The 24,257-nt window shown below is 41.2% G+C and overlaps 1 protein-coding gene across 1 annotated transcript in view; it reads right to left on the bottom strand.

Annotated features, from left to right (window-relative positions):
- LOC124598759 (protein 5NUC-like) overlaps positions 1-24,257 on the bottom strand; it is an 84,401-nt gene that overhangs the window by 28,482 nt on the left and 31,662 nt on the right. Inside the window, exons 5-7 of the mRNA XM_047136024.1 lie at positions 20,100-20,183; positions 15,767-15,970; positions 4,095-4,325 (exon numbers count right to left, since the gene is read on the bottom strand). Coding sequence (XP_046991980.1) covers positions 4,095-4,325; positions 15,767-15,970; positions 20,100-20,183 — 519 coding nt within the window. The remainder of the gene's footprint in view (positions 1-4,094; positions 4,326-15,766; positions 15,971-20,099; positions 20,184-24,257) is intronic.

Here is a 24,257-nt window from a genome sequence, read left to right as displayed (position 1 = left end):
TATGACAGATCATGAATACAACAAACCTAAAGAGAGAACTGTACACACTGAAAACTATATGAAACATTTAAAGATGGCTTACACAATTTCTTCACTTATGACAGATAGGATGAGTATCAGTCTGCAATTCTTTGCTGATGACACTGTAGTGTATGGGACAGTGTCATCTTTTAAGTGTCTTTAAGAGGATGCAGGACAATTTGGACAGAATTTATGTTTGGTGTGATAAATGATAGCTCATTATAAATGTGGAAAAATGTAAACTGATGCAGACGAGTAGGAAAATCAAAGGTATAATGTTTGAATACAGTATTAGTGGTGTGCTGCTTGACACAGTCACATTGACTAAAAATCTAGGTGTAATGTTGCACAGTATTATTAAATGGAACAAGCAAGTAAGGTCAGTTGTAGGGAAGACAAGTGATCAATTTCAGTTTATTGGGACAATTTGATAAAGGAGACTGTGTACAGAACATTTGTGCGACCCGCTCCTGGGAACCACTTGAGTTTTTGGGCACCCTACCAGGCCATATTAAAGGAAAACGTTGAAGAAATTCAGATTCGTGCTAACAGATTTGTTACTGGCAGATTTGATCAACACACTAGTATTATGGAAATGCTCAGTCAACTCCACTGGGTATTCCTGAATGGAAGAAAATGTTCTTTACACAAAACACTATTGAAAAAGTTTAGAGAACTAGCATTTGTGACAGACTGCAGAATGATCCTACTGCCATCAAATCACCACAAAGACAAGATAAAATAAATTAGCACTCATGCTCCATCTGTGAGTAGTACAGGAAATGGAATGAGTAGCAGTAGTGCAAGATGCCCTCCACCATGCACTGTATGGTGGTTTGTGGAGTATGTACATACATGTAGAAGTCCTGTTTGCCAAAACTTAAAGCACAAATTGTAAATACAGCTGGAAGGAAATAATATGAGAGACACAACAGGAGAGAATAGCTCCTCTGGAATTCTATCTAAAGAGTGATGCAAAATTTATTGAACAGGAATAAAAAGATATATTTAAAAAGGAAGAGTTAATAGTTGCTGATGCCTACCTGTGTAGCTGTGTCGACAAAAAAGTACTGGCAGCACAATTTTTTCTGTCTTCTCTGATATTTTTCCAGGCAATGTGTGCCACAGATATTTTTACTTCCAGGAACATATTTTTTCATTTCTTATATTTTTCTACTCCTTATCTGCATTTTCTCAATTTTCTACTATAGCCAAGCCTCACTCACACATTGTCCCTTCATTGTCCCTCAGCAGTGCTGCAACTTGACTGGGGTGTGTTGTGTCTTGTGGAGTGGATTCGTTGAGAAGAACAATGAGGTGAAAGAGTGGTTTGGGAGAGGTGTGGGAGGTAGAACAAAGAAAGAGAGAGACTGTACTGTGAATGTAGGGATTAATGGAGTTAAGTGGGAAGCTTGGGGACAGATGAGAGTGGGGCAGGAGCTACAGCTCACACCTTGCTGGTAGGTGGCCCAATTTTCAGCTTTTCTGCACATCCCCTCTGCGTAATCACCAGAAAACCTTAATATTTATCCTCTTTCTGTGCACGTAGCTGTGACTTAACACCAGATGACAGTAACTGCTCTTTTGCAGTCTGGTGTGGCCTGCTTTGAGATGATACAGTGTAATTTATGAAGCTGTCAATGTTTGTCTGTAAGTGTGCTAGTATGATCTGTAAATAAATATGTTAGGTGGCAGCAGTAAACGAGAAACGCATCAGAAACAAGCAAGGGAGATAGTTTTAAATGTTTATAACTTTTTTATGATGTGAATTTGAAAGTATGACTCATATTGTTGGCATTTTTGAAGACACAAGAACTGACAGCAGAATTATGTGATTTCAGTAAGTAAAATATATAATGAATTGTAAACAAAAAGAAATATTAGAAAAATTTGGTCTTACATTGCCTGGAAGCATCCAAATTGCAAGAAGCCTGCAACTCTCTCAAATCTGTTATTGTCTGTAACGGAAAAGTTGCAGAGCTTACATGATTAATAAGATCTGTAAAATGTGACTTCCAGACAATTTATTATAAATATGTGACTGTGTACTTGTATCTGTTTATAATACACGCCAAATCACACTAAAAAGACGTAGCTTGAAACTGTTTCTGATAATGGTGTCAGCAGATGATCATCTACTTGAGAAAAATCGTAATTAAAGTCTTCAGAAAAGCTGCATCAGCCAGTCTACCTCTCTTGTCAGGCACAGAGAGATGAATCTCATGCTATAGCTGTGCAGCATCTGATGGAACATCATCAAGGTACAAAGGATGATTTTCGCTAACAAGAAAATGGTCTAATGACAAACTGATCAAAATCACTTACAACTTTTGTTTTTTCTTTGTCCACAGCCCCAAGGTGTGGCAACTTGGATGGTACCTTCCTCACTCTTTGATACCACCTACAAGTAAACATCATTCCCTTCATGCTTCACTATTGCTGACTGTCTATGCGAGGCCACTTTTCCATAAGTATGTATTGTAGTGGAAACTGAGGCCAGGAGAATGCCAGAATTGAAGGATGTATTTTAAGAACAATTCTAATCTATGTAATTCATAGGACTAAACTGTTAGACCTATTAGTGATATGAGAGAATAAAATGTTTTTACATGTAATATACACTACTGGCCATTAAAATTGCTACACCAAGAAGAAATGCAGATGATAAACGGGTATTCATTGGACAAATATATTATACTAGAACTGACATGTGATTACATTTTCACGCAATTTGGGTGCATAGATCCTGAGAAATCAGTACCCAGAACAACCACCTGTGGCCGTAACAATGGCCTTGATACGCCTGGGCATTGAGTCAAACAGAGCTTGGATGGTGTGTACAGGTACAGCTGCCCATGCAGCTTCAACATGATTCCACAGTTCATCAAGAGTAGTGACTGGCGTATTGTGACGAGCCAGTTGCACGGCCACCATTGACCAGACGTTTTCAATTGGTGAGAGATCTTGAGAATGTGCTGGCCAGTGCAGCAGTCGAACATTTTTCTGTATCCAGAAAGGCCCGTACAGGACCTGCAACATGCGGTCGTGCATTATCTTGCTGAAATGTAGGGTTTCGCAGGGATCGAATGAAGGGTAGAGCCACAGGTCATAACACATCTGAAATGTAATGTCCACTGTTCAAAGTGCCGTCAATGCGAACAAGAGGTGACTGAGAGGTGTAACCAATGGCACCCCATACCATCACGCCGGGTGATACGCCAGTATGAGGATGACAAATACACGCTTCCAACGTGTGTTCACCGCGATGTCGCCAAACAATGATGTGAACACCATGATGCTGTAAACAGAACCTGGATTCATCAGAAAAAATGACGTTTTGCCATTCGTGCACCCAGGTTCATCATTGAGTACACCATCACAGGCACTCCTGTCTGTGATGCAGCATCAAGGGTAACTGCTGCAGCCATGGTCTCCGAGCTGATAGTCCATGCTGCTGCAAACATCATCTAACTATTCGTGCAGATGGTTGTTGTCTTTCAAACATCCCTATCTGGTGACTCAGGGATCAAGACGTGGCTGCCCGTTCCGTTACAGCCATGCAGATAAGATGCCTGTCATCTCGAGTGCTAGTGATATGAGGCCGTTGGAATCCAGCACGACGTTCCGTATTACCCACCGGAACCCACCGATTCCATATTCTGCTAACAGTCACTGGATCTCGACCAACGGGAGCAGCAATGTCGCGATACAATAAACCGCAATGGCGATAGGCTACAATCCGACCTTTACCAAAGTCGGAAACGTGATGGTACGCATTTCTCCTCCTTACACGAGGCATCACAACAACGTTTCAGCAGGCAACGCCGGTCAACTGCTGTTTGTGTATGAGAAATTGGTTGAAAACTTTCTTCATGTCAGCACATTGTAGGCATCACCACCGGTGCCAACCTTGTGTGAATGCTCTGAAAAGCTAATCATTTGCATATCATAACATCTTCTTCCTGTCGGTTAAATTTTGCATCTTTAGCACATCGTCTTTGTGGTGTAGCAATTTTAATGGCCAGCACTGTACAAACACACATGGAATTTATAATAATCTGTAAGTTGCATACCTGTTAAAGAAACATTTGTGAATAGTGTCCATGTCGGAAAAACAGAAAATATTACCGGGATCTCTTCCGCTGTTGAAACTGCTGACATCACTGCATCAGCCACCAAGTTGCCCAGCAGACATTCTCCCAGCTGGCATACATTGTCAGTTCCAGTCAGTGGGACAGACGTTTTGGCAACTGCTGTCTGCATACCTTCCAGGAGGGAGACTGTTTGGTCATACAATGAGTCACCTGAAACGTATTAAATTATATATACTAAGGTGACGGAAGTCATGGGATAGTGATGAGCACATACATATACAGATAGTGGTAGTATTGCTTACTTAAGTACAAAAGGGCAGAACATTGGTGGAGCTGCGATTTGTACTCAGGTGGTTCATATGAGAAGGTTTCCGGCACGATTATGGCCGGACTATGGGAATTAATGGACTCTGAACTTGGAATGGTAGTTGGAGTATATATATATATAACTGTGTATTATTGGGTGGTTGTGAAAAGTGAAAGTAAAAGGCTGTGAAACACAACTGTGCATCTGTCAGATACATCATTTACAGTATATAGTACTGCACGTCCACCCCCTATTTTTTCAGCCAGTACGTCGACACCGAGGACAACAAACGAAGAAACAAAGTAGGCAATCCTCTACACGTGGTGCCCCGGATGAGGAATATTGTACATAGCCACAATAAACAAGTACTTGCAAATTTTGAGCCGTGAACGTGACAGCTGTTTACAGTATAGTGGTGTAACAGCCAATCAACACACGGGTTTCATGGCCACAGTATGACAGCAGCCAATCAGCGAGCAGGTTCTATGGAAGCAGCCACTGAGCACAGGAGCAGCCAATCAGCATGCAGGTGGATGCAGCTGACCGCAGGTAAACAAGATGCCTTGCCGAGAGCTTACAACTTGCTGCGGCTGTGTAGATGATGGATCAATATGACAATCACAACAACAGCAACAGAGCAGCAGAAGAAGAGTGAATGAGAAAAAGGTAATTTCATAGCAAAAGCTGTTTTGTATTAAGTGATACATATTGTGGAGACATGGCCTTGACGCAGCCTGGGGGATGTGTCCAGAATGAAATTTTCCCTCTGCAGCAGAGTGTGCACTGATATGAAACTTCCTGGCAGATTAAAACTGTGTGCCAGACCGAGACTCGAACTCGGGACCTTTTCCTTTCTGAGGTAAGTGCTCTACCATCTGAGCTACCCAAGCATGACTCACACCCCATCCTCACAGCTTTGCTTCCACCAGTACCTACCTTCCAAACTTCACAGAAGCTCTCCTGCGAACCTTGCAAGAGTAGCACTTCTGGAAGAAAGGATATTGCGGAGACACGGCTTAGCCACATGAGGTACTGGCGGAAGTAAAGCTGTGAGGATGGGACATGAGTCGTGCTTAGGTAGCTCAGATGGTAGTGCACTTACCTGTGAAAGGCAAAGGTCCTGCATTCAAGTCTCGGACCATCACACAGTTTTAATCTACCAGGAAGTTTCATATAAGTACACAGTCCACTGCAGAATGAAAATTTCATTCTGGAAACATCCCCCTGCTGTAAAGTTTGGAAGGTAGGAGACGAGGTACTGGCAAAAGTAAAGTAGTGAGGACGAGGCATGAGTTGTGCTTGGGTAGCTCAGATGGTAGAGCACTTGCCTGCGAAAGGCAAAGGTCCCGAGTTTGAGTCTCAGTCCAGCACAGTTTTAATCTGCCAGGATGTTTCACCAAATGAGTTGATTTATGAACTTCCGTATACAGCATAATTAAGTACAAACATCAATTGAGCCATCACAACACTGGATGCTATACATACAGGGTATAGGCAAAATAATGTGAACAGTGGTAGTAATGGGATGGTTGCATTTGATGGTCAACAACGCGGGTAAGGCACGTGTCACACTGGACTGTGAATGTTCATTACGGAAAAGTCATCAGTGCAGGTTGTTAATGAGTAGTGCACACTACGTATTTTCATTCAGAGGCCAAGGTTGCTGTGCAATGAAAGATGTAACGGAGTTCCAAAGAGAGCAGATTTTGGTGGCATCAGTAACCAAGACAGCAAATTTATTGAATATTTCAAGAGCACTTGCTTCGAGAGTCATGACAGCCTACACAAAACATGAAAAGACATCATTGTGTAAACACAATAATGGGCAAAAATCAAAACTAAATGACAGAGATCGTCATACGCTAACACAAGCTGTGTCAAAACAACACAAAACTACGGTGACTAGAGTGGCAGCAGAACTCAATTGCCATCTTCAAGACCCCCGTATCTGTCAACAATGTCTGCCAAGAACTCCATAAAGATTCATGGATGAGCTGCTGTACCAAAACCATTAGTGATGACAACCAATGCAAATAAATGTAAAACATGGTGTCAGGAGCATAAAGCCTGCACGGCTGATCAGTGGAAACAGGTCATACGGTCTGATGAGTCAACATTTTCATTATTTCCAACATTGAGCTGGGCTTACGTAGGGAGAACACCAAGAGAAACCTACAATCCTGTTTTGCTTGATTCCAATAGTTAAGCATGGAGGTGGAAGTGTGATGACGTGGGCAACCATATCATGGTATTCTACTGATTCCATCATTACTCTCAAAGGCTGTGTTACAGCCAATGATTACATGAACATTTTAAGTGATCAGATATACCCCATGATTCAAATGTTGCTCCCCAACAATGATGCCATATTTCAGGAGAATAATGCACCCATACACACAGCCAGGAGCATGCAACTGAACTGCAGTGTCTTCCCTGGCCAGCACAGCTCCCGGACTTGAACATTATTGAACCCTTGTGGGCAGCATTGCAATGCCACCTCTGGAGCAGATATCCACCTCCCTCATTACTACAAGAGTTAGAAGAGGTTCTGATCGAACAGTGGCATAACATTCCACTGGAGACTATACAACCATTATATGCCAGTATTCCAAGAAGAATCACAGATGTATTATGCGCAAATGGGGTCCAACCCCTTATTAATAAACCATTCCCAAGTAAGTACAGGTGTTTACATTATTTTGCCTATCCCCTGTATTTTTCATTACTTAATACAGTCTGTACAGCAAATGGTGTATAGGTTATGCTAATGCATAGAAAGACTGTGTAGTTTCTGTTTTGTACTTAATGAAAGCGTAGTCTGTGCACTACATGGATGATATTTATGACTTGTAAACTGATTATCATTTAAAATGAATGAATAAATTATTTGTACCAATATTACGAAAAGGAAAGCCGCCACTCACCATGTAGTGGAGATTCTGAATCACAGATAGGCACAACAAAAAGACTGTCAGCATCTCCGCTGTATGGTGAGTGGCAACTTTCCTTTTCATAATAATGTTACATTCCATCCAGGATTTTCCATTGAATAAATTATTCAAATGATAGGAGAGTTATATAATCACTGGTATAGATGTGTAAAGTGTTGCAGGATGTAGGTTAGCTTCTCACTTTTGTAGGGCCACAATGGAGGATGGAGGAGTTCTCACATTTATCAAGAATTTTTACCATAAATTTAATAACATAGGCATTCATAAAATTTGCCTAGAGCAGCAAATGGAAGCATGTGTGACAGAAGTAGAATTCCATAATAAATCATTCATAATAATAAGTGGGTACTCAGTATCAGCAGGTAATTTTAATCTGTTCATAAATCACTTTGAAGAGCTGTATTGGCCTATTAAAAAATAAAAAATAAAGAATTAGTGGTTTCTGGTGTTTTTAATGTACATTTTTGTGAAAACTCTTCCAGGAAGAACTTATTACAGAGGATAGCATTCTCATTCAACTTAATCAATTCTGTTAACTTTCTAAATAGAACAGATAAAGGCTCAAAGATGGCCACTGATAATAGCTTTATAGAAATGTCTAATGAACAAAATTATATTATAAAACCAATAATAAGCCTCTCAGACCATGACATGCAGTTCCTTTTACTAAATGTTAATACTGATCAGGATATAAAATTTACTAAGTCTGTGTTCAAGAGGGTTGTTAGTAAGCCAAAACTTGATTGTTTTAGGAAATACCTCAAAGACATCTGGAGATATGTGTACAATGCTCATAGCATTAATGAGAAAGACAACACTTTTATTAATAACATTTATTTATTTATTTTTATTTATTTATTTAATGCCTGTATTATCACATTCATGATATTGGACTTGTCAAAGTACAGAACAGTATAAAATATTACATATTTATATCATGTACAAAATCTTATCATTGGCATTATTCTGCTTACATACATACAGATAGAAGAAAAGCTTGCAAAGCCCCTTGGTTGATTTTACTAAAACTATTAAATACCCGTACATTAGTTAACTAGGCATAGAAACATACCGCACAAAAGCTAGGTGCATAATTACATACACACATGGATGAAAGAATTTTGGTTTTATCTAGGTATGGTTGTTAATTATGAATTTTTGTTTGGAGAGTTATGAATTAGATCTACAGATTTGAGCAAAATTCCAGGTATTCATTAATGCTGTAGAAGCTGTTGCATAATGTATGCATAATAAGCACTTAACACTGTTTTGGTACTGCAACAATCTTTAAGCACTCTTAATATGTAACAGTACTTGCTTAATTTTTTGTTGAGCATTTCTACATGTTTTTCCCACCCTAGATGCTCATCCACCCATAATCCTAACACATTTATGTGATTCTTTTGGTGAATTTGGCTATTCAATAACATGAATTTTACATTGGTGCTATTTTTGTTCCTTGTCACTGACAACTACACAGTTATCTTTAAACCATTTTTCTGCCACTTCTGCTGTTTTGCCGATTTTTTGCTGCATATCATAATCATTCTTCCCTTTTATAATGAAGCTGGTATCATCAGCAAACAATATGGTATCGGCTGTTGACAACTGTTGAGGTAGGTCATTAATAAAAAGCAAGAATAACAATGGTCCCAATACCAAGCCCTGGGGCACCCCATAATTAACTTTTTTATATTCAGAATGGTACACATTTCCATCCCCCACATCTACAAGAGTAATTTCATTTGGGAACTGTGCAAGGTACATTACCATATCTCTTTCTTATTTTGTTAGTATTTATTATGTACTCTTGTTTTCTGACATTTTCCACATCCCAGAGGAATGAATTAGACACTGGAATGAAAGTACATCTAAACTAGTCTAAAATGTAGCCCAAAGCTTGTATCTCAGTTCAGTACAAAGTGCTTGTGGCAACACTGATGTGCCATAACATCTCTGGTGCGCAAAAACTCTTTGGGCCAAGGCAGCCATTATGTTCTGTCTATGTGATACTTTCGATGTGTAATGACGTATATCTGAATTGTGACAATAAATGTGCTCATTGTTTTAACAAGTGTATCAACGGGTTATTATTTATAACGATAAGGACCCAAACTCCCACACTGGTGACCCCGACGACAGTTTGTGATGCTCTTCTTGTGTTCTACCCGAGTTCAATAACAATAACAATCATGTATTTACGAGTGAATCGCCTGTGTCATCATGTGGCCTAAGCAACGAGGTGTACCGCCGTAAAATTTCTATGGTCAGAATCCGACCATGCCACCCATCTGCACTATGTATGGACTCTATGCATCGAACATTTCGAGGCCCTCCGACCTGCGAGTGGACTGCAGTACCACAACACTCACAGACAACGCGTACGTATCGCCCGCCATCTTGCCTCAAGATCGTTCTTTCGAACATACAGGACAAAGTGTGAAAAGAGATATGGACATTCCAGCGCTAACGTCACACGCTCAGGGATGCACAACCCCCCTCAGAACTTTGCACCAACTTTCGGAGCAGTGCCACTACACAGCTGCTACATCATCCATGCCACGAATTGGTTTTGTGCCTGGCTACGCACATCCTCAATTTTCTGATCGAACTGAACAGTGTATAGTGAATGTGACCTCTCCTAGTACCTCGCCCACTTTTGCTAGACATCAGACAGCGATAACGACTGATCCAAGGGGTGTAACAGTTTACGGGCCCCCAAGGCTACCCTCCTCCCCCCCTCCCCCTGGCAGACGCCATGTTGACTGCTCACACACCTGCGGCTCTTAGACACCCAGTGGTTGTGGATTCCAAACCACCTAAGTTACCTAAACTGCCGAATTTTGCAAAAACGCAGCCCAACACATGGTTCACGTTAGTCGACTCTATTTTCGCCGCCACAGGCATTGACTCAGAATAATCACACTTTGTGTGTTTGGTGGGACATTTGTGTGACCATTGGATCCGATTAGCGACATTGTGATCAGCCCGCCGCCTTCACTGAAATATACAAACGCGAGAAGACTCATTTGTGAAAGACTTTCTCGAGCTCCGGACGAGATTATTCATCATATCATTCACGAGAACCACCTGCACAATGTCACCCCATTGGGACTATGGTGACAACTCCGCACCCTTGCACCTGTGGATTTGGTACCCGATACAGTGTTATGGTCAATGTGGTTCGTCAAAATGCCGCAAGCATTACAACTACAGCTCCTGCCGCCCACCAACAGCATCTTGGACGAGAAGCTTTTGGTCACGGATCGAGCTTTCAGGATTATTAACAGGCGAGCACACAGCATGAAGAGTGGGGGTAACGATCTCAATGGCATGCCACCCCACCCCCCCCCTTTCCCCCTCCAGGATTCAGGCGAGCACGCTTCCTCAGTGCTCACTCTGCAACAGTGGTGACATCTGCCCGCCATCGCGGGGAACCAAATACAGCTTCCACGACATCCGCCATGACAACTGACACCACACTGCAGCACTCCACAACGGACACAGCCAACACCAGGAGCTCTTCATCACCCCCGCCTAACGCAGCCTGGACACTGTTTTGGTTCCACGCCAACTTCAGTGACGCAGCCAGGAAATGTCGCACCCCTTGCGTGGCGGGAGACGCATCTTGCGAGGTGCCATAGGCCACACAGGAAAAAAGACACCTTACAGCAACAACAGCATCTAACACGGTAAGCGCTGACAGTTGTCTATTCACTCTTGACCTGGTCTCAGGAACTAAATTCCTCGTTGACAGTGGTGCTGATATTAGTGTAATACCCCCAGCTCTCGCACCTACCATGTTAACTTCCTCGCCCAGACTGTTACGCGCGGCTAATGACTCTCATATCGAAGTGTTAGGTACGGCGCCTTTAATGCTCAAACTGTCAAAAGACTTGAAGTTTTCGTGGACTTTTCATGTGGCACAGGTGACTTGTCCGGTCTTAGGCACTGACTTTCTGCGACACCACAAATTTTCGCTAGACATTCCGCGAAGTACATTAGTCCACCAACCTTCGCAAAAGACTATCGCCCTTATGGCCACTGCATCTGTATCACCCATTCGGTCAACAAACATTGACATTTCACTATTGCAGACCGAATGTGCTCTTCTTGCGGCCAAGTTAACTAGTAAAAGTTGCGACGTACTACTACAACGACAAGAAATCAGTGAACTCAAGCAAACAGAGGCCAAGCTCACCTCCCTTATCGAGCATACTGAACAGACATTACAGAGCACGAAATTCGAACTCGCCTCACTTTGAGGTATTCGCTCTTCGCACAAACCGGCGTGCACTCAAATCATTGACTCATTGCACGAGTGTTCGAACGCTTATGTCACATCCCTCGCGCGTAGCATGTTATCAATCACGGGTGGCGCATGTCACAAACTCAATACGACTGAGGGCCCTCCGGTCAGACACCGACCACGATGCCTGAATCCACACAAACTCGAAGCGGCAAAAGCAATCATCTCGGACCTATTAAAAGCAGGCATTGTACGCCCATCCTCCAGTGACTGGTCATCACCGATTCATCTCACACCGAAGAAGGATGGTTCCTACAGACTCTGTGACGACTATAGACGTCTCAATGACCGCACAATCGTGGATAATTATCCAGTACCGAACATTCAGGACTTCGCTTCTCAGTTGGAAGGCGCTAAAATTTTCAGTGTGGTAGACTGTGAGAAAGCATATCACCAAATACCAATGTATGAACAAGATATCCCTAAAACGGCCATCACCACACCCTTCGGCCTCTTTGAATACGTTTACATGCCTTACGGATTGAAAAACACCGCCCAAACCTGGCAGAGGTCCTTAGATACAGTGTTACGACCCTTACCTTTCTGCTATGTGTACCTGGACGACATTCTTATCTTTTCTTCCTCTCGGGAGGAACACGAACTTCACATCCAGACGCTGTTTGACACATTACAATCCCACATTGTGATTGTCAACAAAGACAAATGCAAACAGAGACAGGATTCTGTTGTTTTTTCTGGGACACATAGTTTCAGCCGATGGTATCTGGCCGACACAACAGAAAATAGAAATTATCAAACAGCTGCTGTGGACAGAGGTCACGCGTGCGTCTTTCAAAAAACTCAAAACCGCAATCGCGGAAGCCATCACGCTTGCCCATCCACACCCGGATACAACACTTTCGCTCATCACGGACACTAACGAAATATCTATCGGCGCAGTACTTCAACAACACAGAGGAGAGGTGGTGCAACCTCTTAAGTTCTTTCTCCTTCTCAGTGCAAATGGTTCGCTTTCGACAGAGAGCTCTTAGCTGTCTATGAAGCCATTAGATATTTCCGTGAAGACGTTGAGGGATGCCCCCACACAATCTTTACAGACCACAAACCTCTCGCCCAAGCACTCACAAACCCTCCAGCCGACCCACCTCCTAGGAGGTTGCATTATTTCGAACTCATTTCACAATACACAACTAATGTACAATACACTCGAGGATCCGACAACATAGCTGCTAATTATTTCTCCCGGATATTGGGCATATCTTCCTCAATCGACTTCGATGCTCTTGCTTGAGTGCAAACAAATGATGACTCCTTGGCGAGACTTTTATCTGACAATAATCACTCTCTGCACCTGGTGCGCAAGACGATCCCTGGCACACGCTCAGAGCTACAGTGTGACACTTCCACTGGCGTGCCACACCCCCTCGGCCCCTCCTCTTTGCGTCGCTCGGTGTTTGATGCACTGCACAGTCTCGCCCACCCGAGCATCCGCGCAACTACGTGGGTCACTGCAGACGACAACACCTCCAGCGACCCGATGCCACCGACCGCGACGGACGACGACCTCCGCACCGCCACCTCCTCAAGGGACGACACGCCGGCCATGCCCCCTTCCACAACACCGGGAACCCTCACTGGGCAGAGTCTGGGATCCACACCCTTCTCCCCACCCTCCCCCTCTACGCCCGTCACACACTTCTCACCCGACATTCAACAACCCACTACAATCTCCATCGAATTCTCACACTTTTCACCATCTGACTTCTGTATAACTACCACAAATGATTCTCTCTTAGTCATCCACACTCCCCCCCGCTCCGCCAACGATGACACCTTCCAACTTTCCGTTCTCCACTCCTCACCGTTCCCCAATTCCTTAGATCCTTCCCTCATTCAATTTTTCATTGACGCCACGGGGACACTGTACGTGTTGAACCCCGTGTCTCCGTCTATTCCGTCTATTCCCCCCACCCCCTCTGTCACCTCAGGAACCGGTCGCCACATACTCCCACTGGTGTGGCACCGTGATTACATTTTTCCATCCAAAAGGGCTCGAACCCCGGCTCCGCCCCGCCCAGTTCCCCCTCCGGACGAAGATGGCGTGACACCTGCTCCCTCACCCCACAACAGCCAGAGCCTTGTGCTCCGCACTGTAGGGGGAAGGGGGGGGGGTCCTCTCTTCCTCTCTCTGTGGCAACGCTGACATGCCATAACATCTCGGCGTGCAAAACTCTTTGGGCCAAGGCGGCCATTATGTTCTGTCTATCTGATACTTTTGATGTGTAATGATGTATATCTGAAGTGTGACAATAAATGTGCTCATTGTTTTAACAAGTGGATCAATTGGTTATTATTTATAATGATAAGGACCCAAACACCCACATGCTTAATCTACTTCTTCTTCTTCTTGTTCTTTTTCTTCTTGTAATTAGCAATTCAGCTTACCAACTACTTTCTACTACTAATACCTTTCATTTAGCAGCACATAAACAGAAAGGCATTCTTATAAAGTTAGTGAAAGAAGCAGTAATGATGTGATTAATGCAGCACTCGTGGGCTAATTATGGTAACTTCATCAGTTCACTAACAAATGATATGATGTACCTCATAAGTGACTTCCAGCAAAGATGATGAGACTGACACTTGTCAATAACAATGCACATTTCTGATTGGTTCACTTAATTGGAAAACTGAATACTTAAAATGAGGTGTGCTTTTTAAGAATGTGTTATTTTTTTATTAAATAAACACATATGAATTATTATTATGTGAATTCCAATTATGTTAATCTACTTTTCATCATAATTTTCTGAAATACTGTGGCACTTCTCACAATCAATTTCTAGATCCCATTCTTATAACAGTCTTCCATGTAATTTGTCAACATTGCAGAAAGGCCAATGTGACATCATTGTTACCATAATGGCACTGATTGCCTAAATGATTTTTCAAGTGCAGGAACAATTAGTAATCACTGGGCCCTAAATTGGGACTATACTGTGCCAAATCAGGTTGTTCCCGGTCTTATGAAATGATGAGTCAATTTATTTGTTGAGCCATATGTGGACAGGGATGTTCGTGTAATAAACCTCAGTCTCCCTACTGAGCTTCCCATGCCTTTGTCCAGAAGTGCTTGTTAAAGATCCCACAATATCTCGGAACTGAATGAGTTTCACTGAAGCAAAAAAATCCACACGCAACATTCTCGTCAATCCCAAAACACAGTGCACATTTTTTCAAACTGAAAATGTTTTCATGATAATCACATTCTGAGGCAATGTCAAATGTTTCCTTTCCAAGGAATCTTGTTTTGATTCTGATGTAACACAAGCCACCCAAGTTTCATCTCCAGTGACAATTCAGCTTAAAATTCATCATTACTGTATCACTCAAGAAAATTCAAAGTGTTGGCTACTTAATTGGTTTTGTTCAAACCAGTCAGCACTTTCAGTACCCAGCAGGAGCACTATTGACAGCAGTTAAAGCATTCTGCATGAATCTCATACAGAACAATTCACAAAAATTATGAAAACTCATACGAGAAGGACAAATTTGTAAAGTGTCTATCAAACTTTGCATCAACTTTCTGCATTATGTCTTCAGTGATGATGGATAGTCACCTACTTCACAATTAATAATGGGCATTAGCGTGGTCATCATCAAATACTCTCATCCATTCCCTTGCCAGCTGTTGCTCATAGTGTTTTCTCCATAAATTTAACTCATCTACTGAGGAATTTTGAGGATTTTCCATTTATGGCATTCATAAAATAAATCAGTGCATGTATTTCACACTTTGTAGTACCTTTAATTCAGTAAGTCATTTTAAATGAGAACAAAAAACATGAACATGGGTAAGTGTTTCTGCTATGGCACTTGTGAGTAGCTAAATGACGTGGGTATTAACATGTACATGCAGATCATTGAGTTCTGTGCTGCAGCAGCCATGTTTAAAAGTGATACTCAGTCAAAGAACTTGCATTCAAATCATCAGGAGAGACAGAGAGATCAAAATGTAGCATGAGTATATCTTTGTTTATAGTTGCGTGACTACAGCTTAATTTAAGAAAATAAATAAATAAATAAATATTACAGTAAATTTCTTACAAGCAAAGGAACTTACTGATATTCACTTGCCCATAGTCTGAAACATTATTAAATATTGCATCAGACACTGTGCAGTCATCAGTGACTGTCAGAGATATTTCTCCCACTGTGAAGAAAGATTCTGGTTTTGTAGCATCAATTTTCAGGCTTGCAATGTAAACCTTTTCACCATTACTTTTTTGAGTATCATTCCAGAGATAGTTACTATCAGGTGAGAAATCTGAAATAGAAGACTTATATCAGAAAGTAGTTCACAGTTTACACTGAGAGGGTAGGGAAGGCAAAAAAGGTTGTAGAAACAAGAAGTGCAGAAGTTATAAAAAAAAAGCTCAAGCTGTGTCAGGGATTACCCTAAAAACAGTCACAGCTCAGAAAATTTTAGTAGTGAATGCTTGTCCAGCCTAGCAAATAAGAGGCCAATTTGTGAACTGTAAGCTGTACTATAAATAACTGGAACTTTCACGTGATATTTTCCACATTACCCTCTCCCCCCTCACACTCACATCCTCCCTCCCACCACCCCACTCATAATAGTGCCCTCAAAACTTGGATTTTGCGTGATGTGCCACATTTATAATGCCTCTACTTGCTTTACTCATTTCTCCCCTGAAAAAGAACCTCTAGTACCAAAAGCTAGGCATGCTATTGTATTTGTATATGTGTGTTGCTCTCAACTGCTCTAGGATGTGCACTTTCTGAAGATCAGTGTTGGCCAACTGACTTTATTAATACAAATAATGAATTACTGTGTATGCTTGATTTTATCTGGATAAGAGATGTGAGTGAGACAGAGTCTCACTCACAACATCGTTTAATGGTTTAATCAAATTCCTAAATGTTTCTATGGAGGATGTAGAAAATGCTATTCTAACATTAAGAAACAAAAAATCTGCAGGTTGGGATGGAATACCCAGCAAAGTTATTAAAGTGGTACACAATAGAATTGCAAACCCACTAGCTCAGATAATAAATCAATGTTTTTAAGAGGGCTGTTTCCCAGAGGTACTGAAATATGCTGAAGTCAAACCAATCTTCAAGAAGGGATCAAGAGAGATCATAAGAAATTATCACCCTATCTCGATTCTCCCAGTCCTATTTAAAATATATGAAAAACTTGCTGTTGCACAAATCAAAGACTTCATTGCAAAATATTCTGTTATTCTAAACAATCAGTTTGATTTCAGCAAGGTAAAAACACCATTCGATGCAGTAACCAGTTTCATTGAGAAAATAATTACATCATTAGACAAGAGAAATAAGGTGGCAGGAATTTTCTGTGACCTCACAGAGGCGTTTGATTCTGTAAACCATGCATTGCTTGCTTGCAAACTTGAAAAGTATGGCATTAGCGGCAGTGCCCTACAATGGCTTAAATCCTACTTATCCAACAGAAAGCAAAGAGTTAGCATTTCTTAAAATGGTACATATTATTTTTCTGACTGGAAAAAAAAATCTCAGGGTGTTCCACAGGGCTCCATATTAGGCCCAGTCCTTTTTTTAAGGTTAATGACTTACCATTACATATCAGCTCCCCATCAGTTCTGTTCGCAGACGATACTTCTGTCTTAGTTGAAGATCAGGACTCGCAAAAAATTCCCAAATCTGATATCAGTACCTTCAGTACCTTAGAAACTTGGTTTCAGCTAAATGGGTTGAATCTAAACATATGTAAGACTCACGTGATGCAGTTCAGAACCAAACAGTCAAAATGTGAGTAGCTTAAGATTGTACACAACTACCAAGGTATAGAAGAAGTTGACTCAGTCAAATTCTCAGGTTTAAATGTAGCTAAAAATTTGAGCTGGCAGGCATACATTGAACACCTGGCAAACAAACTGAGCAGCTTTGCATTTGCAATGCAAATATTGTCAACTGCAACTGACATGGACACATGAAAAGTAGCATGTACAAGCTACTTTGAATCCATTATAATGTATGGTATTGGTTTTTGAGGTAACTCAACAAACATAGTGCGGATACTAAAAATACAGAAAAAAAATCATACGAAATATGTGCACTGCAAATCACAAAGAACCATGTTGACCATTATTTAGAAAACTTAAAATATTAACTCTGCATCCTTATACATATATGAGATCATCATAGTCTTGTACACCAGGCATGAATTATTGAGGGAAACCATTTTGTCCATTCACATGATACCAGAAATAAAGAAAATTTTATGCTCCCCACCCACTACCTCAGACCGTATGCCCAGGGATCTCAATACACGGTAATGAAATTTTGTAATAAAATAAAAGGGAACAAGTTGATGCAGATGAATTTAGGTTCACTTAAAAGAAAGCTATATGAGGTACTGACACTGAAATGTTATTACTCAGTGGATGAATTCATGCGGGACATACTGGAAATTTGAGCTGGGTGCAATGTGTTATCCATATAGGGTCATTATTTATTATAGTGCTATTATTTATTAATGTAAAAATCATTGTAATTGTTTTATAAATTTTTGACATGTCTCCTATATGCAAACCAAATGGATTGCAAATGTACATTATGAGATGAATAAAACACAATTCACAATCAGGTTGAGAGGACTTCTTTGAATGTGCTTTTCACTGATGTTCATAATTTCAATGCATACAAGACATAAATACAAAACCCAATAACATAAATTTGATAACTCAAAGATTCATTAATGTTTTCATTGTTATTACACTGATTGAAGAAAAATCACAACACCAAGAAGGAGTTTTGCAACATAAATGAAAGTTGTAAAACATGTTTCTACATCACAAAGGTGATTTCTATGAAAATTTCATACCAGTTACATAAGAGTGGCACAGTAGCACCACCATGAGGATGCAAATCAGTTTTGCTTTCAATAGCAAAAATCGTGAGCATTAGTTATCTTTGAGATTGAAAGTGGTGAGTTGATGGTAGTCAAGAATGCCTTTCAGCCAACAAAGACACCCTTATCAGCACCTCACTGAGTTTGAAAAAGTTCACGTAATAGGGCTATTAGAAGATGGATGTTGCTTTGTGATTTTGCAGAAAGACTTGGCAGGAATGTAGCCACTGTACATGACTGCTGGCAGAGGTGGTCAAGAGAATGTATGAGGGGGTACCCAAAAAGAAATTGGAATTACTTTTTAAAAGCTACATATTTTCAAATTGTTTACAAAACAACCTTATCCCCTTCAAAATACTCTCCACTATAGCCAGTACTTTTGCCCCACTGATGCTTCCACTCTTTGAAACATTTTTTGTTGTCATCTTTAGAAACAGTTGACACCCCTCCCTCATTTTTTTTTTTTTTTTTTTATTGACTTCTTGAGAGTTGTCAAATTGGTGTCCTTTCATGCCCTTCTCACACGTGGAAATAAGAAAAAGTCACACAGAGCCAGGTCAAGTGAGTAAGGTGCACGGGGCAGTGGGACCATACCATTTTTAGCCAAAAGGTGTCTAATACAGCTGGCTGTGTGTGCAGGTGTGTTGTTGCAGTGGAAGAACCAGCCTCCTGTCTGCCACAAATTAACTGAATCGAGCTCCAAGATACCCCACTAATCCCTAACAGATGATCAGTTGTCTGTCAACCATCTGTGAGTACAAGCTCTTGAATTTTTTCAATATTTTCATCAATTCAGGCAGTTGGACATCCAGAACGAGGTTTGTCATCAGTCAAAATGTTCCCTTTTTTAAATCAAGCAACCACTTGTTCACTTGAGTTTTTCCCATATTGTCATATTGGTAAACTGATTTCCACATTAAAACCATTTCGGCAGCATTTTTACCAAGCAGAAAACAAAACTTCACAGCTGCAAATTGTTTACTTAAACTTGCCACAATAAAAAATGAAACAAGAACAAAACCGCGATAGCAAAAACAATCGCTGCAGATCAACAGAACGGGCCAGGTTGGCAACACAGGTGGCACTGAACTGGCAATGAGTTGAACTATACACACCTAGTGGCAGAAATGCGTACTACACCAGCTCCGCCCATAGCAATGTTATTCCAATTCGTATAGCTCTGGCACATCATACCGTTACACTGGTTATTAATGTACCAGCATATCTCATTTGCAATGGCTTATCTTACACTTACATTAATGTGTGATCTTGCTATGTTAATGACTTATGTTTGTTACCTAGACAAATGTATTCTTGAAATTTCATTACTCTACATTAATTATTTTTTGGTGTTGCCATTTTTTTTTCAGTCAGTGTAGTTTGACATTTCTTAGTTTAGTAATACGTTGGAGTGTATTATTGTGTGACATTTGTCATTGACAAAGAGGTCCAACTGAATTAAAATTACATGACACATAAAGGTCCAGATGAATTAAAAGTTATTAATTATGTAAGTAAACAACTAAACAACTCTTACCTGCTGCCTCAGCACCACTGTATATCACCAAATTTACTCCTTCAATACTAGCCATCTCCAACGCCTTGCCATTGGATGTAGTCCCTAGAATACAATAAGAAATATAATAGTCATATATTTTTGTAGTGCATTTATTACATTAAGTATAGAAAACTTCCTGGCAGATTAAAACTGTGTGCCCGACCGAGACTCGAACTCGGGACCTTTGCCTTTCGCGGGCAAGTGCTCTACCATCTGAGCTACCGAAGCGAGATACTGGCAGAAGTAAAGCTGTGAGTACCGGTCGTGAGTCGTGCTTCGGTAGCTCAGTTGGTAGAGCACTTGCCCGTGAAAGGCAAAGGTCCCGAGTTCGAGTCTCAGTCGGGCACACAGTTTTAATCTGCCAGGAAGTTTCATATCAGCGCACACTCCGCTGCAGAGAGAAAATCTCATTCAGGAAGTATAGAAAAATTTACAAGTTATATATTTCAAAAAGAGAGGCCATGTATAGAAAAAATTACTTTCATTCAGAGAGGATAACTGAATGTCATACCCCTGTAGAGCTAGATCTTTAATGTTGTATTTGTAAATGGCCATTTGGGAGAGAGTATTTGCTGTTATGGTAGTTTTACATAAGGTGTGCTATCCTACAAAATGTATTTCAAGCTCACAATCTAGAAAATCTTATTTTATTTACTTTCATTTGATCCTTTAGGATTACATTGTGTAATTGAGTATACATGTAATATAAGATAGGTCAATAGTATAAACCTTCAAAATCACATCTATCTTAAAGAGCAGAAATTTTTATTAGGCTTTCTAACAACAATGAATATGTATAACATTATTTAACACTGTAATATTCCTTTTCCACTGGATAGTTTTTGATATTCTGTGCAAAGTTACCATCATCATACCTTTCTTTCTGGGCAGACTTCTTACAGACTTGATACACGAATACTGGTGTTCATTATCAATGATTCTCAGCCAGCGATATATGATTCATAACTGGTTCTTCCTCCATGTATTGTGGGTGCGAATACCTGCATTTGTTATTCACTTTGAACTATATTTTGAGACAAATATTATTGATTTACAAATGTGTGGTGACTATTGACCACCATAACAGTGCTTTGTGCTTTGACTAGACAGACTCTTTGGTATTATTTCACTTTTGTTTTTGCATGCTGGCTGGTGTGAAAAGTGTGTTCTTGTGGATTCTTTTTCGGGAATGAAACTGTGTTTAATAAGTTAATGTGTGTTTGTGTTACATCATCTACTGCAAGGGGACACACCACATTAGAGACACCAAGCTCATTTTTGTTTCTCTGCACTTTATTCTGATGTCTGTTTACTGTGTGGTACATGTGAATGAACCATTAACTGTAAAGCTTACCAAATCCCATGTTTCCTCTTCACGTCTCTGCTCCAAACTGTGAATCTTAAGCATTTCTGCCAGTACATGCCACAGTTAAAATGGATCAGGAACATTTACTTCCACATGAAAAACATGTGATCTCCCTAACTATCCAGGTTCAGAATGGCAGAATCACCATCTACTGACCTTATATTTCCACAAGCTGCACAGTTGCAGGAACATATGCATTTCAAATGCAATATTACTGCCCAGTGTGTGAATATGCAACAAACACCACCACTAGTGTTTGGTAATCATCAAACAGTGAACTACTGCTTTCACAATGCACCTCAGTGTACTGTAGCATCACCAGATTTGTTTTCTATACATCTACTGCTACCATTTTTCACAACCATGTCTGTATCACCCACGCCAGTCAACTGTGCTCCCGCACCTTCCGCACTGTGTCTACTCGATCCCCTGCAGAGACCTCAAGCAATGCAGCACATCATGCTCTCTCACCTTCCAAATGCATACCAGTATTGCACTGATGACCACGGTCATCTCTGCCACGTCAGTCGACCACACCCTCGCAAACGCCACATCGAGTGAACATTGAACATCACCTCAAAACCTCCTGACCCCCCCCCCCCCCCCTCCTCATCCATGGCAACCACGAGTGACGCAGCTCTGCAACATCTACCTCCATATGTAGTGCTCGATCAAGATTTTGCTGACCACAGCTCCTCATCACTACCCAGGTCGTTCAGGCTCCTGGCCTGGTCGATGTTTATGAGCAGATTCTGACTGGCAGATACCTGAAAGACAACCCAAAGACTTGGTTTGCTTTAGCAATCCACAGCATAATAGGTGACAATTCATGGTTCATTTGCCTCATCAGTCGCTTACAAGACCGACCTCCCACAATCCACTCATTATAAACTCTGCTGCTAAAGCTACTATTCTTGAACATCTGTCACACCCACCAGCTGAGGCCATTCATCACATCATCCATGAGCTGGAACACCTCAAAACTGTATTAAAAAAAAAAAAAAAAAAAACGAGTACTCAGAATGGCAGATCAGGTTCGCTCTCCGCCCCAACTCTACACAGTACAGCATGTGGAGATGGAAGAAGCCACGGAGGAAAAGATAGCCACTGCCTATGTACCGTGTACTGGCACACTATTGGGAAAAATAGGACAAATATTGAGGAAACACTGAGTAGGAACTGTCTTTTGCCCACCCAATAAAACACAAGCATTATTGGGAAGTGTCAAAGGCAATCACGGTTTGCAGAAGGCCGGCATATACCAGATTCGGTGTCAGTGTGGGAATACTTAATTGGACAGACAGTGTGCACCATCGAAGATCTTTGCCGAGAACATCAGAGGTACACTCAACTTAGGTATCCCCACAGTCGGCGGTTGCAGAGCACTGCTTGTCTGAAAATCACGAAATGGACTACCAACATACCAGGGTCTTGGCACAGACATCTAAATACTGGGGCAGCGTCATTAGAGAGGCTATCAAAATTCGTACCAGGGACAGATTCATCAACTGAGATTGTGGCTATAACCTCAGCAAGGCATGGGAACCAGCATTGAGTCTAATTAGAAAGATGCTCAGCAAAGAAAACAAACAGGCAACCAAGGTGGACGAGGCAATTACACCGATGCCACCACAGATGCCGACGCCAGTGTCTCAGCGACCACCGACATGTGGCCACTTGAGCAGACCACAGAGAGAACACCTTGCAGGGGGAGGCGATTTAAGACAGCCACCCGCCATCAGGAGCTCAGTTTGTCAGCACACCTGACGATGGCAAGATGTCTAATTGCCAAAATATTGTGCCCATTGGACACTATGGACCAATAGTACAGCCATGGGACTGTTTGAGTGTCTGTATCGACCAATAATCACTTACTTTCAACTTTTTTCTTGAGCCATTAGAAGGCAAATGGCAACAAAACCATAAAGTTCTTCAAATACAGTATCATTCCATATTTACCTTGATGTAAATGTAAAACTGATTTGTTTCATCTGGCATAAAATGAAATAGGTCTTCAGGCAGGAATATCATAAAAAATGACAGAGTGGTTCAGTAATTAATGAACTGACATTTGTGCCCTGACGCTGATTCATCATTGCATGCCTTAATGGCTGAAAATCAATTTTTCCAATCAAAAGTGTCACTAAGGTGTGCTCCTTTCCAAACTGTTTTGCTACAATTTTCTGATTCTGCAGATTCTGAACATCTGCTGACTAAACCCCTTGAAGAAATGTAAAACTAGTCTGCTATACCAGCTGATGTTCAGGGCTGAAAACTACTACTTCAAGATTCTGTTGAAACTCATCACTGTCTCTCACCATCACTTGTAGTGAGTATCTCCAGGATCTCTCCATTTGCACAACCAAAGTGATGTGACATTTCTCTCGTACAATAGAAGAGTGCAAAGACAATACTGACAAAAACACAGAAGGTGAAGTGGAAAAATGCAGCAACATAGGTGCACACTCAAACTATGCAGTGGGAACTCTAAAAATACGTGGAAGAATTGTGTAGAAATTCAGCTCTGCAAGTTAACATGTCTAGAGTATGCAGGTACCTGTGGCCCAGATGCTTAAACTCATCCACAGCAGTGAGAGGACCAGCAGAATAGAATGCATAAACATGTCAATGGCACTTAAGGAAAACTCAGTGGCCACCCTTAAATGCATCCATAGCACCTGGGTAGCAGTGGAGCACGATGGGTTAACTCGTTCACAGCAGTCAGGTTCTTCGATGCATTGTTATTTGTTCAAGTTGCACATTATCACAAT

The sequence above is a fragment of the Schistocerca americana genome, chromosome 1 (genome assembly GCF_021461395.2).
Source record: "Schistocerca americana isolate TAMUIC-IGC-003095 chromosome 1, iqSchAmer2.1, whole genome shotgun sequence".
Classification (NCBI taxonomy): Eukaryota; Metazoa; Arthropoda; class Insecta; order Orthoptera; family Acrididae; genus Schistocerca; species Schistocerca americana.
This window is presented reverse-complemented; position numbering and strand designations above follow the sequence as displayed.